Consider the following 18,355-nt stretch of genomic DNA (forward strand, 5'->3'; position numbering starts at 1 on the left):
CACAGCTCACTGAGCAGTATTGACCTAGAGTGACTTCACAGCTCACTGAGCAGTATTGACCTAGAGTGACTTCACAGCTCACTGAGCAGTATTGACCTAGAGTGACTTCACAGCTCACTGAGCAGTATTGACCTAGAGTGACTTCACAGCTCACTGAGCAGTATTGACCTAGAGTGACTTCACAGCTCACTGAGCAGTATTGACCTAGAGTGACTTCACAGCTCACTGAGCAGTATTGACCTAGAGTGACTTCACAGCTCACTGAGCAGTATTGACCTAGAGTGACTTCACAGCTCACTGAGCAGTATTGACCTAGAGTGACTTCACAGCTCACTGAGCAGTATTGACCTAGAGTGACTTCACAGCTCACTGAGCAGTATTGACCTAGAGTGACTTCACAGCTCACTGAGCAGTATTGACCTAGAGTGACTTCACAGCTCACTGAGCAGTATTGACCTAGAGTGACTTCACAGCTCACTGAGCAGTATTGACCTAGAGTGACTTCACAGCTCACTGAGCAGTATTGACCTAGAGTGACTTCACAGCTCACTGAGCAGTATTGACCTAGAGTGACTTCACAGCTCACTGAGCAGTATTGACCTAGAGTGACTTCACAGCTCACTGAGCAGTATTGACCTAGAGTGACTTCACAGCTCACTGAGCAGTATTGACCTAGAGTGACTTCACAGCTCACTGAGCAGTATTGACCTAGAGTGACTTCACAGCTCACTGAGCAGTATTGACCTAGAGTGACTTCACAGCTCACTGAGCTCACTGAGCAGTATTGACCTAGAGTGACTTCACAGCTCACTGAGCAGTATTGACCTAGAGTGACTTCACAGCTCACTGAGCAGTATTGACCTAGAGTGACTTCACAGCTCACTGAGCAGTATTGACCTAGAGTGACTTCACAGCTCACTGAGCAGTATTGACCTAGAGTGACTTCACAGCTCACTGAGCAGTATTGACCTAGAGTGACTTCACAGCTCACTGAGCAGTATTGACCTAGAGTGACTTCACAGCTCACTGAGCAGTATTGACCTAGAGTGACTTCACAGCTCACTGAGCAGTATTGACCTAGAGTGACTTCACAGCTCACTGAGCAGTATTGACCTAGAGTGACTTCACAGCTCACTGAGCAGTATTGACCTAGAGTGACTTCACAGCTCACTGAGCAGTATTGACCTAGAGTGACTTCACAGCTCACTGAGCAGTATTGACCTAGAGTGACTTCACAGCTCACTGAGCAGTATTGACCTAGAGTGACTTCACAGCTCACTGAGCAGTATTGACCTAGAGTGACTTCACAGCTCACTGAGCAGTATTGACCTAGAGTGACTTCACAGCTCACTGAGCAGTATTGACCTAGAGTGACTTCACAGCTCACTGAGCAGTATTGACCTAGAGTGACTTCACAGCTCACTGAGCAGTATTGACCTAGAGTGACTTCACAGCTCACTGAGCAGTATTGACCTAGAGTGACTTCACAGCTCACTGAGCAGTATTGACCTAGAGTGACTTCACAGCTCACTGAGCAGTATTGACCTAGAGTGACTTCACAGCTCACTGAGCAGTATTGACCTAGAGTGACTTCACAGCTCACTGAGCAGTATTGACCTAGAGTGACTTCACAGCTCACTGAGCAGTATTGACCTAGAGTGACTTCACAGCTCACTGAGCAGTATTGACCTAGAGTGACTTCACAGCTCACTGAGCAGTATTGACCTAGAGTGACTTCACAGCTCACTGAGCAGTATTGACCTAGAGTGACTTCACAGCTCACTGAGCAGTATTGACCTAGAGTGACTTCACAGCTCACTGAGCAGTATTGACCTAGAGTGACTCACAGCTCACTGAGCAGTATTGACCTAGAGTGACTTCACAGCTCACTGAGCAGTATTGACCTAGAGTGACTTCACAGCTCACTGAGCAGTATTGACCTAGAGTGACTTCACAGCTCACTGAGCAGTATTGACCTAGAGTGACTTCACAGCTCACTGAGCAGTATTGACCTAGAGTGACTTCACAGCTCACTGAGCAGTATTGACCTAGAGTGACTTCACAGCTCACTGAGCAGTATTGACCTAGAGTGACTTCACAGCTCACTGAGCAGTATTGACCTAGAGTGACTTCACAGCTCACTGAGCAGTATTGACCTAGAGTGACTTCACAGCTCACTGAGCAGTATTGACCTAGAGTGACTTCACAGCTCACTGAGCAGTATTGACCTAGAGTGACTTCACAGCTCACTGAGCAGTATTGACCTAGAGTGACTTCACAGCTCACTGAGCAGTATTGACCTAGAGTGACTTCACAGCTCACTAGAGTATTGACCTAGAGTGACTTCACAGCTCACTGAGCAGTATTGACCTAGAGTGACTTCACAGCTCACTGAGCAGTATTGACCTAGAGTGACTTCACAGCTCACTGAGCAGTATTGACCTAGAGTGACTTCACAGCTCACTGAGCAGTATTGACCTAGAGTGACTTCACAGCTCACTGAGCAGTATTGACCTAGAGTGACTTCACTTAATCCAGTGTCCTGAAAAGTTCATTTGAACATATTTAATGATACATTAGCATATTTTAATACAATATTTGTAATAGAAACAAACGGGTAAAAGTTGATTGTGATATGCTAAACGGAATAAAAAAGTAACTTTTATGCTATGGTGCTTGGCCTTAAATTCCTGTTTGGATTAAAAACACATGACACATTGAGTACAAAGAGTGGAATGTTTAGCCAAAACGGACTGGTTTCATCTCCGCAGTAAAAAAATAAACTTCTAATCTGTAGTTTAGTTGTGGATTGGAGGGTTATCAGCTATGGTGCCGTCGATATATAACACTACAGGTTTACTGGATAAATCCGTCAGGTTACATAAAGTCCTTACAGAAGACCACACCAATGGTGTTGAAATCAGACTGTAATCTTATCTACAGGAAAGACCATGGTATATTGGCTTCAACACCTGCATTGCTTGGCTGTTTGTGGTTTTATAGGCTGGGCTTCTTTACAGCACTTTGAGATATCAGCTGATGTACGAAGGGCTATATAAATACATTTGATTTGATTTAGATATTGACCTAGACTACCTTATCGTGTAAGAGTTGTTGCTGATGGCTTTATACAGCATCAGACAGTCATTTTACACCTGGGATTACAGAGAAGGGAATGTGGCTGAAGTGGTGGTGTAAACATGAAGAGGACAGAGACTGTGCTGAGACAAGCTGTGTGTGAAGTAATGACATAATGGTGTCATAATGGGCTTTTCACACTACTGTGCTGAGACAAGCTGTGTGTGAAGTAATGACATAATGGTGTCATAATGGGCTTTTCACACTACTGTGCTGAGACAAGCTGTGTGTGAAGTAATGACATAATGGTGTCATAATGGGCTTTTCACACTACTGTGCTGAGACAAGCTGTGTGTGAAGTAATGACATAATGGTGTCATAATGGGCTTTTCACACTACTGTGCTGAGGCAAGCTATGCTGAGACAAGCTGTGTGTGAAGTAATGACATAATGGTGTCATAATGGGCTTTTCACACTACTGTGCTGAGACAAGCTGTGCTGAGACAAGCTGTGTGTGAAGTAATGACATAATGGTGTCATAATGGGCTTTTCACACTACTGTGCTGAGGCAAGCTATGCTGAGACAAGCTGTGTGTGAAGTAATGACATAATGGTGTCATAATGGGCTTTTCACACTACTGTGCTGAGACAAGCTGTGTGTGAAGTAATGACATAATGGTGTCATAATGGGCTTTTCACACTACTGTGCTGAGACAAGCTGTGTGTGAAGTAATGACATAATGGTGTCATAATGGGCTTTTCACACTACTGTGCTGAGGCAAGCTATGCTGAGACAAGCTGTGTGTGAAGTAATGACATAATGGTGTCATAATGGGCTTTTCACACTACTGTGCTGAGACAACCTGTGTGTGAAGTAATGACATAATGGTGTCATAATGGGCTTTTCACACTACTGTGCTGAGACAAGCTGTGTGTGAAGTAATGACATAATGGTGTCATAATGGGCTTTTCACACTACTGTGCTGAGACAAGCTGTGTGTGAAGTAATGACATAATGGTGTCATAATGGGCTTTTCACACTACTGTGCTGAGACAACCTGTGTGTGAAGTAATGACATAATGGTGTCATAATGGGCTTTTCACACTACTGTGCTGAGACAAGCTGTGTGTGAAGTAATGACATAATGGTGTCATAATGGGCTTTTCACACTACTGTGCTGAGGCAAGCTGTGTGTGAAGTAATGACATAATGGTGTCATAATGGGCTTTTCACACTACTGTGCTGAGACAAGCTGTGTGTGAAGTAATGACATAATGGTGTCATAATGGGCTTTTCACACTACTGTGCTGAGACAAACTGTGTGTGAAGTAATGACATAATGGTGTCATAATGGGCTTTTCACACTACTGTGCTGAGACAAGCTGTGTGTGAAGTAATGACATAATGGTGTCATAATGGGCTTTTCACACTACTGTGTTGAGACAAGCTGTGCTGAGACAAGCTGTGTGTGAAGTAATGACATAATGGTGTCATAATGGGCTTTTCACACTACTGTGTTGAGACAAGCTGTGTGTGAAGTAATGACATAATGGTGTCATAATGGGCTTTTCACACTACTGTGCTGAGACAAGCTGTGTTGAGACAAACTGTGTGTGAAGTAATGACATAATGGTGTCATAATGGGCTTTTCACACTACTGTGCTGAGACAAACTGTGTGTGAAGTAATGACATAATGGTGTCATAATGGGCTTTTCACACTACTGTGCTGAGACAAGCTGTGCTGAGACAAGCTGTGTGTGAAGTAATGACATAATGGTGTCATAATGGGCTTTTCACACTACTGTGCTGAGACAAGCTGTGTTGAGACAAACTGTGTGTGAAGTAATGACATAATGGTGTCATAATGGGCTTTTCACACTACTGTGCTGAGACAAGCTGTGTGTGAAGTAATGACATAATGGTGTCATAATGGGCTTTTCACACTACTGTGTTGAGACAAGCTGTGCTGAGACAAGCTGTGCTGAGACAAGCTGTGCTGAGACATCCTGTGCTGAGACATCCTGTGCTGAGACATCCTGTGCTGAGACATCCTGTGCTGAGACAAGCTGTGTTGAGACAAACTGTGCTGAGACAAGCTGTGTTGAGACAAACTGTGCTGAGACAAACTGTGTTGAGTCAAACTGTGCTGAGTCAAACTGTGCTGAGACAAACTGTGTTGAGTCAAACTGTGCTGAGACAAACTGTGTTGAGTCAAACTGTGCTGAGACAAACTGTGCTGAGTCAAACTGTGCTGAGACAACCTGTGCTGAGACAAACTGTGTTGAGTCAAACTGTGCTGAGACAAACTGTGCTGAGTCAAACTGTGCTGAGACAAACTGTGCTGAGTCAAACTGTGCTGAGACAAACTGTGCTGAGTCAAACTGTGCTGAGACAAACTGTGCTGAGTCAAACTGTGCTGAGTCAAACTGTGCTGAGTCAAGCCAGAACCGTCTGGTTGAGGTGAGCAGAGCCAGAACAGTCTGGTTGAGGTGGGCAGAGCCAGAACAGTCTGGTTGAGGTGGGCAGAGCCAGAACAGTCTGGTTGAGGTGGGCAGAGCCAGAACAGTCTGGTTGAGGTGGGCAGAGCCAGAACAGTCTGGTTCAGGTGGACCAGAGCCAGAACAGTCTGGTTGAGGTGGACCAGAGCAACAGTTTACATGATTTTGGCCCTGATTTAGCTGTCCCTGACATGTTTTTGAGATCGAAGACAAAATCTCGGGATGCGCGGTCGTCACGATGCTCGACAGAGACACAATCTGAGGGCTACCGATCCCGTCATTGAGCAGTCCAAGACGTCCCCATATTTCTGCCTTTAACCAAAGCCAACGTGTCAAATTGTTACAGCTCGGAAGTTCATTCGCAATGTTATTAAAAATCTAAATGTCGGCTAGAATTTCTGACAGAAACCTAGGCTGCTTTGAGCCACAGCTCATTGTAGCTACATTAACAATCTAATCCTGCCATTGTTTTTGTGAGACATTATGGTATGGAGGATCATCACATCCTAAACTCAGCAAAAAAAAAAGAAACGTCCCTGTCTTTCAAAGAAAATTCGTAAAAATCCATTGTAAAGGGTTTAAACACTGTTTCCCATGCTTGTTCAATGAACCATAAACAATTAATGAAAATGCACCTGTGGAACGGTTGTTAAGACACTAAGAGCTTATAGACGGTAGGCAATTAACGTCACAGTTATGAAAACTTAGGACACTAAAGAGGCCTTTCTACTGACTCTAAAAAACACCAAAAGAAAGATGCCCAGGATCCCTGCTCATCTGGGTGAACATGCCTTAGGCATGCTGCAAGGATGCATGAGGACTGCAGATGTGGCCAGGGCAATAAATTGCAATGTCCATACTGTGAGACGCCTAAGACAGCGGTACAGGGAGAAAGGACGGACAGCTGATCATCCTCGCAGTGGCAGACAACATGTAACACCTGCACAGGATCGGAACATCCAAACATCACGCACAATCCCTCCATCACTGCTCAGACTGTCCGCAATAGGCTGAGAGAGGCTGGACTGAAGGCTTGTAGGCTTGTTGTAAGGCAGGTCCTCACCTGACATCATCGGCAACAACGTCATCTATGGACACAAACCCACCGTCGCTGGATCAGACAGAACTGGCAAAAAGTGCTCATCACTGACGAGTCACTGTTTTGTCTCACCAGGGGTGCTGGTCGGATTCGCATTTATCGTCGAAACAGTGAGCGTTACTCCGAGACCTGTACTCGGGAGCTGGATTAATTTGGAGGTGGAGGGTCCGTCATGGTCTGGGGTGGTGTGAAACAGCATCATCGGACTGAGCTTGTGGTCATTGCAGGCAATCTCAACGCTGTGCGTTACAGGGAAGACACCCTCCTCCCTCATGTGGTACCCTTCCTGCAGGCTCTTCCTGACATGACCCTCCAGCATGGCAATGCCACCAGCCATACTGCTCTTTCTGTTTGTGATATCCTGCAAGACAGGAAGGTCAGTGTTCTTCCATGGCCAGCGAAGAGCCCGGATCTCAATCGCATTGAGCACGTCTGGGACCTGTTGGATCGGCGGGTGAGGGCTAGGGTCATTCCCTCCAGAAATGTCTGGGAACTTGCAGGTGCCTTGGTGGAAGAGTGGGGTAACATCTCACAGCAAGAACTGGCAAATCTGGTGCAGTCCATGAGGAGGAGATGCACTGCAGTACTTAATGCAGCTGGTGGCCACACCAGATACTGACTGTTACTTTTGATTTTGACCTCCCCCTCCCCCTTTGTTCAGGGACACATTATTCAATTTCTGTTAGTCACATGTCTGTGGAACTTGTTCAATTTATGTCTCAGTTGTTGAATCTTTTTACATTCATACAAATATTTACACATTTTAATTTTGATGAAAATGAACACAGTTTATTGTGCTGAGTTTAGTAGTGTGGGACCCCTGTCTGTGTCAGATCAGTTAGTCTACGTACCACTACGTTGGCAAGACATAAAACTACAGGAAATGTAGTTGTTTAATGTGAGAAGCTCAGCAATGTTAAGATTTTGAAAGTTGTGTACTGTACGCTCAGCATAACAGAAACAACCAGATATGTTACACGGAGCATTATGGGTACTGTAGTACATCATGGACTTACAGACAAGAGATAATTATGGGTACTGTGGTACATCATGGACATACAAACAACAGAGAATGATGGGTAGTGTAGTACATCATGGACATACAAACAACAGAGAATGATGGGTAGTGTAGTACATCATGGACTTACAGACAAGAGATAATTATGGGTACTGTGGTACATCAAGGACATACAAACAACAGAGAATGATGGGTAGTGTAGTACATCATGGACTTACAGAAATGGCAGAGATGCAGATGTGGTAGAGTCTATCATCAGCTGTAGGGTCACATGGTGGGATTACTCTGCAAAGTAACATTCACAAACACAGACACACTGCATTATGGGTACTGTAGTTGTATTACAGCTGTATATAATGTCATGCTTCATGATAATGTTATAATTGTTCATAGGAACGCTATAATGCTTCATGGTAATGCTGTAATGATTCATAGTAATGCTATAAGGCTTCATTTAAATGCTATAATGCTTAATGGTAATTCTACAGTGCTTCATGGTGATGCTATAACGCAACATGGCAGTGCTATAATGCTTCATAGTAATGCTACAATGCTTCATAGTAGTACTATAATGCTTCATGGTAATGCTGCATTGCCTCATAGTAAATCTACAATGCTTCAAAGTAATGCTATAATGCTTAACAGTAATGCTATAATGCTTAACAGTAATGCTATAATGCTTCATAGTAATGCTATAATGCTTAACAGTAATGCTATAATGCTTAACAGTAATGATATAATGCTTCATAGTAATGCTATAATGCTTAATAGTAATGCTATAATGCTTCATAGTAATGCTATAATGCTTAATAGTAATGCTATAATGCGTCATGGTAATGCTATAATGCTTAATAGTAATGCTATAATGCTTAACAGTAATGCTATAATGCTTCATAGTAATGCTATAATGCTTAATAGTAATGCTATAATGCTTCATGGTAATGCTATAATGCTTAATAGTAATGCTATAATGCTTCATGGTAATGCTATAATGTTTCAGAGTAATGCTATATTGCTTCATAATAATGCTAAAATGCTTAATGGTAATGCTATACTATTCCATAGTAATGCTATAATGCTTCATAGTAATGCTTCATGTTGAGGCTACAACGATTCACAGTACTGCTGTAATGCTTCGTAGAATGGGTACTGTAGCAATAATCCTAATGCTTGGGATAGGTCTTCATAAAAAATCTTTGGTATTTCTGGGTCTTATAGTAATGCAGCAGTTATAGTAAAGCTACTGTAGCAGTAATGCTTGGACTAATGCCAGCAGTAATGGTGGGATAGATAGGATTTACTGGGCCTCGTAGTAAGCTAATGCTAGTAGAAATGCTAGCAAGGAATGCCAGGGATAATCGTGCATGATACGTAGGCCTAGAGGCTCATATTCATTAGGACACAGCATAGCAAAATCTTTTGCAACTGAAACTAAAATGAGCAATTCTTATTGGACAGTCCCTCCCAGTCTGTTTTCTTCCATTTGTTCCCAATGAATGAGACACAGGCCTGCCAGAGCAGGGAGGTTTGGCTGACAGACGGAGGTGCTGTAGTGTCTGAGTAAAACATTCATATCTGTTGCGGAATATTTTTTGCTACACTGTGCCCTAATCAAAACAACCCAGGACAAAGAGCCTGCAGGTTGTTAGAGCAGGGACGTGTGATTGACAGCTGACTGACACGGACGATGCCGTATGTTAGTGTTACTAAACCAAGTGACTGTTACTAAACTAAACTATCAGCAGGTAACCTAGTGGTTAGACCTTTGGGCCAGTAACTGAAAGGTTGCTGGATCGAATCCCCGAGCTGACAAGGTAAAAATCTATCGTTCTGCCCTGAACAAGGCAGTTAACCCACTGTTCCTTGGGCGCTATTAGTTAACAACACTGATCACCTCCAAGCTTCAGCCAGGTCTACTGTCTGGCGCTATTAGTTAATAACACTGATCACCTCCAAGCTTCAGCCAGGTCTACTGTCTGGCACTATTAGTTAATAACACTGATCACCTCCAAGCTTCAGCCACGTCTACTGTCTGGCGCTATTAGTTAATAACACTGATCACCTCCAGGCTTCAGCCAGGTCTACTGTCTGGCGCTATTAGTTAATAACACTGATCACCTCCAGGCTTCAGCCAGGTCTACTGTCTGGCGCTATTAGTTAATAACACTGATCACCTCCAGGCTTCAGCCACGTCTACTGTCTGGCGCTATTAGTTAATAACACTGATCACCTCCAGGCTTCAGCCAGGTCTACTGTCTGGCGCTATTAGTTAATAACACTGATCACCTCCAAGCTTCAGCCAGGTCTACTGTCTGGCACTATTAGTTAATAACACTGATCACCTCCAAGCTTCAGCCACGTCTACTGTCTGGCGCTATTAGTTAATAACACTGATCACCTCCAGGCTTCAGCCAGGTCTACTGTCTGGCGCTATTAGTTAATAACACTGATCACCTCCAGGCTTCAGCCAGGTCTACTGTCTGGCGCTATTAGTTAATAACACTGATCACCTCCAAGCTTCAGCCATGTCTACTGTCTGGTGCTATTAGTTAATAACACTGATTACCTCCAGGCTTCAGCCACGTCTACTGTCTGGTGCTATTAGTTAATAACATTGATCACCTCCAGGCTTCAGCCACGTCTACTGTCTGGCGCTGTTAGTTAATAACACTGATCACCTCCAAGCTTCAGCCATGTCTAATGTCTGGTGCTATTAGTTAATAACAATGATTACCTCCAGGCTTCAGCCACGTCTACTGTCTGGCGCTGTTAGTTAATAACACCGATCACCTCCAGGCTTCAGCCAGGTCTACTGTCTGGTGCTATTAGTTAATAACACTGATTACCTCCAGGCTTCAGCCACGTCTACTGTCTGGTGCTATTAGTTAATAACACTGATCACCTCCAGGCTTCAGCCACGTCTACTGTCTGGTGCTATTAGTTAATAACACTGATCACCTCCAGGCTTCAGCCACGTCTACTGTCTGGTGCTATTAGTTAATAACACTGATTACCTCCAGGCTTCAGCCACGTCTACTGTCTGGCGCTGTTAGTTAATAACACCGATCACCTCCAGGCTTCAGCCAGGTCTACTGTCTGGCGCTATTAGTTAATAACACTGATCACCTCCAGGCTTCAGCCAGGTCTACTGTCTGGTGCTATTAGTTAATAACACTGATCACCTCCAGGCTTCAGCCAGGTCTACTGTCTGGTGCTATTAGTTAATAACACTGATCACCTCCAGGCTTCAGCCACGTCTACTGTCTGGTGCTATTAGTTAATAACACTGATCACCTCCAGGCTTCAGCCACGTCTACTGTCTGGTGCTATTAGTTAATAACACTGATCACCTCCAGGCTTCAGCCACGTCTAATGTCTGGTGCTATTAGTTAATAACACTGATCACCTCCAGGCTTCAGCCACGTCTACTGTCTGGTGCTATTAGTTAATAACACTGATCACCTCCAGGCTTCAGCCACGTCTACTGTCTGGTGCTATTAGTTAATAACACTGATCACCTCCAGGCTTCAGCCACGTCTACTGTCTGGTGCTATTAGTTAATAACACTGATCACCTCCAGGCTTCAGCCACGTCTAATGTCTGGTGCTATTAGTTAATAACACTGATCACCTCCAGGCTTCAGCCAGGTCTAATGTCTGGTGCTAGTAGTTAATAACACTGATCACCTCCAAGCTTCAGCCACGTCTACTGTCTGGAGATATTTGTGTTTCAGCCACATGTACTGTCTGGAGATATTATTTATGCACCTGAGGCAAATCTAGTTAAAGACTTGACCTTATTGAAGCAGTTCACCCAAATGAATGATTCAAACATTTAACCAAGGGTGTATGAAGGGTGTATAACCCCACACAAAAAGTAGAAGAGAACTATGAAACAACAAGAGGTAAATTCTCACATGGATGGGTCATCCAGAATGGTATAATACAGGTACTCCCATAGAGATGGTCATTGCTGTGTACTCACTTGACTGGGACCTTGGTGGACACTTTAAACATTGATACAATGAAAGGATTAGGGAGAGGATTTCACTGATAACCAAGTCACAAGCCCACAACAAGTAGTAGAGAACAACGAAACAACAATGTCTGGAACAACAGAGATTGTACAACTGGAATAATAAGAGTTCACAGTACTCACTCAGCTGGGACCTTGGTAGGCACAGGGTTCTCCATGTTCCAATCAGGGTAGTCATAGTAGTCTTTTGCTATGTCTTCAGTGGCACTCATCCTGCTGTCTGGCTCTAGTTCCCACAGATCCTATGGCCGATGAAAATATTCTAGAACACTGTATAGAACACTCTAGAATACGCTTGGAACTCTCCCGGGAACTCTGGGGAACACTCTCGGATCACCCTAGAACTCACTCTAGAACACGGTTGGAACTCTCCCGGGAACTCTCGGGAACACTCTCGGATCACCCTAGAACTCACTCTAGAACACGCTTGGAACTCTCCCGGGAACTCTCTGGAACACTCCCGGATAACCCTAGAACTCACTCTAGAACGGTATAACACTACTGTTCACCCAACTATCAGGTACTATGTAACTCAGCACAGGTCTCCTTTTGATCAAGAGGAAAAAAGTTTAGTCGTTTCTCCAAAGGTTTGGTGGTGTTTGCATTTCTGGCTGGTGTGATGTGGTGTGGTGCCCTCGTCGTACCCTGTGATTGGTCTCCTCTCTTTTGCTCTCTTTTGCTCTCTGTTCTTCTCTCTCGCCCTTCAGGTGCCTGGGTCCTCTGTGGGGCTGCAGTACTGTGATGTGACAGGTCCTTGCTGAGTGGCTCCTGGCTGCGAGGCTGCGGCTCCGTACTGCAGGCTGGGTCTGTCTGTCTGTCTATCTCACCCCCTTTTCTCAGTCCCACGCCACAACAGGCTTTTTTCAGACGAGGATTACCAACCAGACTGGGACACTGGGGAGAGAGAGGGGAGAGAGAGGGTGTGAGAGAGAGAGAGAGAGAGAGAGAGAGAGACAGAGAGAGAGAGAGAGAGAGAGAGAGAGAGAGAGAGAGAGAGAGAGAGAGAGAGAGAGAGAAGAGTGTGAAATTAAAGTAGGGACAGAAAGTTTCAGCAGCCAATCAGCTAATCTTCTGTCCCACCTGCAGCTTAGTGGGGTTAGAGATTCTTCCTGTGTGTTTGCCCGGGCTGGGTTATTACTGGATATCACATCAGTTATCAGTGTTCAATAAAGATCCCTGCCTTTCATCTCCTCATTCATACATCCTGACTGATGGAACATAGTGGCAGCAACAGACCGGGACAACCCTCCTGTACAGTTGCCTGTAACTAGGCTAGCAAAACTAGGCTAGACATTATAGGAAAATTAACCAGAATTGTAAAACCCTAACCCTATACAACCCTATACAACCTTAAACAACCCTATCGTTTTCTTTAACTGTTACTGACTGACCTGAGACTAGACCTGAGACTGACCTGTGACTAGACCTGTGACTAGACCTGTGACTGACCCGTGACTAGACCTGTGACTAGACCTGAGACTAGACCTGTGACTGACCTGTGACTAGACCTGTGACTAGACCTGTGACTAGACCTGTGACTAGACCTGTGACTGACCTGAGACTAGACCTGAGACTGACCTGTGACTAGACCTGTGACTAGACCTGTGACTGACCTGTGACTAGACCTGTGACTAGACCTGTGACTAGACCTGTGACTGACCTGAGACTAGACCTGTGACTAGACCTGTGACTAGACCTGTGACTAGACCTGTGACTAGACCTGTGACTGACCTGAGACTAGACCTGAGACTGACCTGTGACTAGACCTGTGACTAGACCTGTGACTGACCTGTGACTAGACCTGTGACTAGACCTGTGACTAGACCTGTGACTGACCTGAGACTAGACCTGTGACTAGACCTGTGACTAGACCTGTTATTAGACCTGTGACTAGACCTGTGACTAGACCTGTGACTAGACCTGAGACTAGACCTGTGACTAGACCTGTGACTAGACCTGTGACTAGACCTGTGACTAGACCTGTGACTAGACCTGTGACTGACCTGTGACTGACCTGTGACTAGACCTGAGACTAGACCTGTGACTAGACCTGTGACTGACCTGTGACTAGACCTGTGACTAGACCTGTGACTAGACCTGAGACTAGACCTGTGACTGACCTGTGACTGACCTGAGACTAGACCTGTGACTAGACCTGAGACTAGACCTGTGACTGACCTGTGACTGACCTGTGACTGACCTGTGACTAGACCTGAGACTAGACCTGTGACTGACCTGTGACTGACCTGTGACTAGACCTGAGACTAGACCTGTGACTAGACCTGAGACTAGACCTGTGACTAGACCTGTGACTAGACCTGTGACTAGACCTGAGACTAGACCTGTGACTAGACCTGAGACTAGACCTGTGACTAGACCTGAGACTAGACCTGTGACTAGACCTGAGACTAGACCTGTGACTAGACCTGAGACTAGACCTGTGACTAGACCTGAGACTAGACCTGAGACTAGACCTGTGACTAGACCTGAGACTAGACCTGTGACTGACCTGTGACTGACCTGTGACTAGACCTGTGACTAGACCTGTGACTAGACCTGTGACTGACCTGAGACTGAATGTTACTGACCTGTAGCTGGTAGAGAGTTGTATGGTGAGAAATAAGGAAGGGGAGGGATGAGAGAGACAGAGGACAGGTGGATAGACATTTATAAACCCCATCGTGACAGGGACTGTGTGGGTAGTTTAATGTTCCATAGTGATAACATTAATGACTAACACTGTGGGGTTTTCTCTGTCTGAACAGGGTCATTATCTCTCTCTGTGTAAGGTTACCTTCCTACCAAGCCTGGATGAGTCCAACTAGAATGTGTCAGACAGCAACACAACCTGAGACCACACACATTATAGGAAACAGGGCATCACACACACACACACACACACACACACACACACACACACACACACACACACACACACACACACACACACACACACACACACACACACACACACACACACACACACACACACACACACACACACACAGAGGAGACACACACACACACACACAGACACACACACACACACACACACACACACACGTAACATGGCACATTTCACCATCAAGGAGAGTTCCATGTATTAAATGATCGCAGTTCTTTAATCTACATCAGATAAACATTTACAAAAGTTTTACATACAGGCTCATACAGGAACCCCTGTTCTCGTCATGACACAGACTGTGTGTCCACTTCAACCTGTGTAGATGAAGGGGAGGAGACATGTTAAAGAATAATAGTGTCTTCCACATATAACCCTGTGAATCAAAGAGGTGGTTTTGGGGGGGCTGCCTTAACCAAAGTCCACATCGTCGGTGCCTGGGGAGAAGTTGTGTGGGGGCTCAGGGCAGAACGGAGGATTTAAAACAAGCAACCTTTTGGTTATTGCCCCATATGCTCTAATCGCCAGGGCTAACTGCCAACTGACTGAGATTAAGACTGTAGCTTTTGTTTCCACACTGCAGTCTTTGTACATTGTAGTGGTCTTTGTACACGTGAAGGACATTGGACATTGTGGGGAAGTTCGCTACAGAGTGTAGTACATTGGATTTACAAAGACGAAGGATCAACCGAAGAACCAATTCAGTTGCTAATTTTAGGACATTTTTCTGCAAATCAGTTTGTTGTAAAACTATGAAGGGTTTGAAGGTAGAACGTATGCTGGTCCAGTACAAAGACTATTAAGGGTCAGCAGAAGATGGGAACTACTTCAGGATCTCATTGTAAACCATTTCAGGGAGAATTACTAGAGAAAGAAGGAAACAGTAGACTGATTTATTGGAGGTGGAGGGGAATGTCCTCTACCTTGGAGGTGGAGGGGATGTTTCCTCTACCTTGGAGGTGGAGAGGATGTTTCCTCTACCTTGGAGGCGGAGGATGTTTCCTCTACCTTGGAGGTGGAGGGGATGTTTCACCTCTACCTTGGAGGTGGAGGGGATGTTTCCTCTACCTTGGAGGTGGAGGTGGAGGGGATGTTTCCTCTACCTTGGAGGTGGAGGATGTTTCCTCTACCTTGGAGGTGGAGGATGTTTCCTCTACCTTGGAGGTGGAGGGGATGTTCCCTCTACCTTGGAGGTGGAGGGGGATGTTTCCTCTACCTTGGAGGTGGAGGGGATGTTTCCTCTACCTTGGAGGGGATGTTCCCTCTACCTTGGAGGTGGAGGGGATGTTTCTCTACCTTGGAGGTGGAGGGGGATGTTCCCTCTACCTTGGAGGTGGAGGGGATGTTTCCTCTACCTTGGAGATGGAGGATGTTTCCTCTACCTTGGAGGGTGGAGGGGGGATGTTTTCTCTACCTTGGAGGTGGAGGGGGATGTTTCCTCTTCCTTGGAGGTAGAGTTGGAGGGGATGTTTCCTCTACCTTGGAGGTGGAGGGATGTTTTCCTCTACCTTGGAGGTGGAGGTGGAGGGGATGTTTCCTCTACCTTGGAGGTGGAGTTGGAGGGGGGATGTTTCCTCTACCTTGGAGGTGGAGGGGGATGTTTCCTACCTTGGAGGTGGAGGGGATGTTTCCTCTACCTTGGAGGTGGAGGATGTTCCCTCTACCTTGGAGGTGGAGGGATGTTTCCTCTACCTTGGAGATGGAGGATGTTTCCTCTACCTTGGAGGTAGAGTTGGAGGATGTTTCCTCTACCTTGGAGGTGGAGGATGTTGCCTCTGGACTTGGAGGGGAGGGGGATGTTGCCTCTGGACTTGTAGGTGGAAGGGTATGTTGCCTCTGGACTTGGAGGGGAGGGGGATATTGCCTCTACCTTGTAGTTGGAAGGGTTTGTTGCCTCTGGACTTTTGGGATTGATTGACACAAAATCAGCAAATTTTCCCACCAGCGGTGTATTTCTATCAGACTGAGGATTAAGGCGTTATGAAGTAGTGCACATCTGTCATGTGTGCTCCCTCTTGGCTCCCTCTTCAGCTTCTCTTCGGCTCCCTCTTCATCACCAGGCTGCTCGTTATGGCGCACACCTGTCCCCATCATTACGTGGACCTGCGCATCACCAGACTCACCTGGACTCCACCACTTCCCTGATTATGTAACATTAATGTTACCTTTATTCATTAATATATTCACTCCCTGAACTTGCTTCCTGACTCGCAGCGCACGTCGTTACAGAATAACGCCTCACCTAAGGAAAGCATCAGAGAGTGGTGTTTTTGTGTGTCAGGTAGATTGACGTTGGGTCTGGGAGCCGCTACAGGCTTTCATGCCTCAGCCAGATCGCCAGGCTCCCCTGTGTCCACTGGCTCGTCAGGCTCTCGTGCCTCAGTCGGATCGCCAGGCTCCCCTGTGTCCACTGGCTCGTCAGGCTCTCGTGCCTCAGTCGGATCGCCTGGCTCCCCTGTGTCCACTGGCTCGTCAGGCTCTCGTGCCTCAGTCGGATCGCCAGGCTCCCCTGTGTCCACTGGCTCGTCAGGCTCTCGTGCCTCAGTCGGATCGCCAGGCTCCCCTGTGTCCACTGGCTCGTCAGGCTCTCGTGCCTCAGTCGGATCGCCAGGCTCCCTGTGTCCACTGGCTCGTCAGGCTCTCGTGCCTCAGTCGGATCGCCAGGCTCCCCTGTGTCCACTGGCTCGTCAGGCTCTCGTGCCTCAGTCGGATCGCCTGGCTCCCCTGTGTCCACTGGCTCGTCAGGCTCTCGTGCCTCAGTCGGATCGCCTGGCTCCCCTGTGTCCACTGGCTCGTCAGGCTCTCGTGCCTCAGTCGGATCGCCAGGCTCCCCTGTGTCCACTGGCTCGTCAGGCTCGTGCCTCAGTCGGATCGCCAGGCTCCCCTGTGTCCACTGGCTCGTCAGGCTCTAGGTGCCTCAGTCGGATCGCCAAGGCTCCCCTGTGTCCACTGGCTCGTCAGGCTCTCGTGCCTCAGTCGGATCGCCAGGCTCCCCTGTGTCCACTGGCTCGTCAGGCTCTCGTGCCTCCAGTCGGATCGCCCTGGCTCCCCTGTGTCCACTGGCTCGTCAGGCTCGTGCCTCAGTCGGATCGCCTGGCTTCCCTGTGTCCCACTGGCTCGTCAGGCTCTCGTGCCTCAGTCGGATCGCCTGGCTCCCCTGTGTCCCACTGGCTCCTCAGGCTCTCGTGCCTCAGTCGGATCGCCAGGCTCCCCTGTGTCCACTGGCTCGTCAGGCTCTCGTGCCTCAGTCGGATCCGCCTGGCTCCCTGTGTCCACTGGCTCGTCAGGCTCCGTGCCTCAGTCGGATCGCCTGGCTCCCCTGTGTCCACTGGCTCGTCAGGCTCTCGTGCCTCAGTCGGAGGCTCCCCTGTGTCCACTGGCTCGTCAGGCTCCCCTGTCGGTCCACTGGCTGGCTCGTCAGGCTCTCGTGCCTCAGTCGGATCGCCAGGCTCCCCTGTGTCCACTGGCTCGTCAGGCTCTCGTGCCTCAGTCGGATCGCCAGGCTCCCCTGTGTCCACTGGCTCGTCAGGCTCTCGTGCCTCAGTCGGATCGCCTGGCTCCCCTGTGTCCACTGGCTCGTCAGGCTCTCGTGCCTCAGTCGGATCGCCAGGCTCCCCTGTGTCCACTGGCTCGTCAGGCTCTCGTGCCTCAGTCGGATCGCCAGGCTCCCCTGTGTCCACTGGCTCGTCAGGCTCTCGTGCCTCAGTCGGATCGCCAGGCTCC

At 47.1% G+C, this 18,355-nt stretch overlaps 1 protein-coding gene across 1 annotated transcript in view; it reads right to left on the reverse strand.

The window, feature by feature from the left end:
• Nucleotides 1-18,355, reverse strand: part of stra6 (signaling receptor and transporter of retinol STRA6) — a 163,848-nt gene that overhangs the window by 122,688 nt on the left and 22,805 nt on the right. The window contains 2 exon segments of the mRNA XM_046352065.1: nt 7,914-7,980; nt 11,854-12,624. Coding sequence (XP_046208021.1) covers nt 7,914-7,980; nt 11,854-11,942 — 156 coding nt within the window. The 5' untranslated portion in view covers nt 11,943-12,624.

The sequence above is a fragment of the Oncorhynchus gorbuscha genome, linkage group LG06 (assembly GCF_021184085.1).
Source record: "Oncorhynchus gorbuscha isolate QuinsamMale2020 ecotype Even-year linkage group LG06, OgorEven_v1.0, whole genome shotgun sequence".
Classification (NCBI taxonomy): Eukaryota; Metazoa; Chordata; class Actinopteri; order Salmoniformes; family Salmonidae; genus Oncorhynchus; species Oncorhynchus gorbuscha.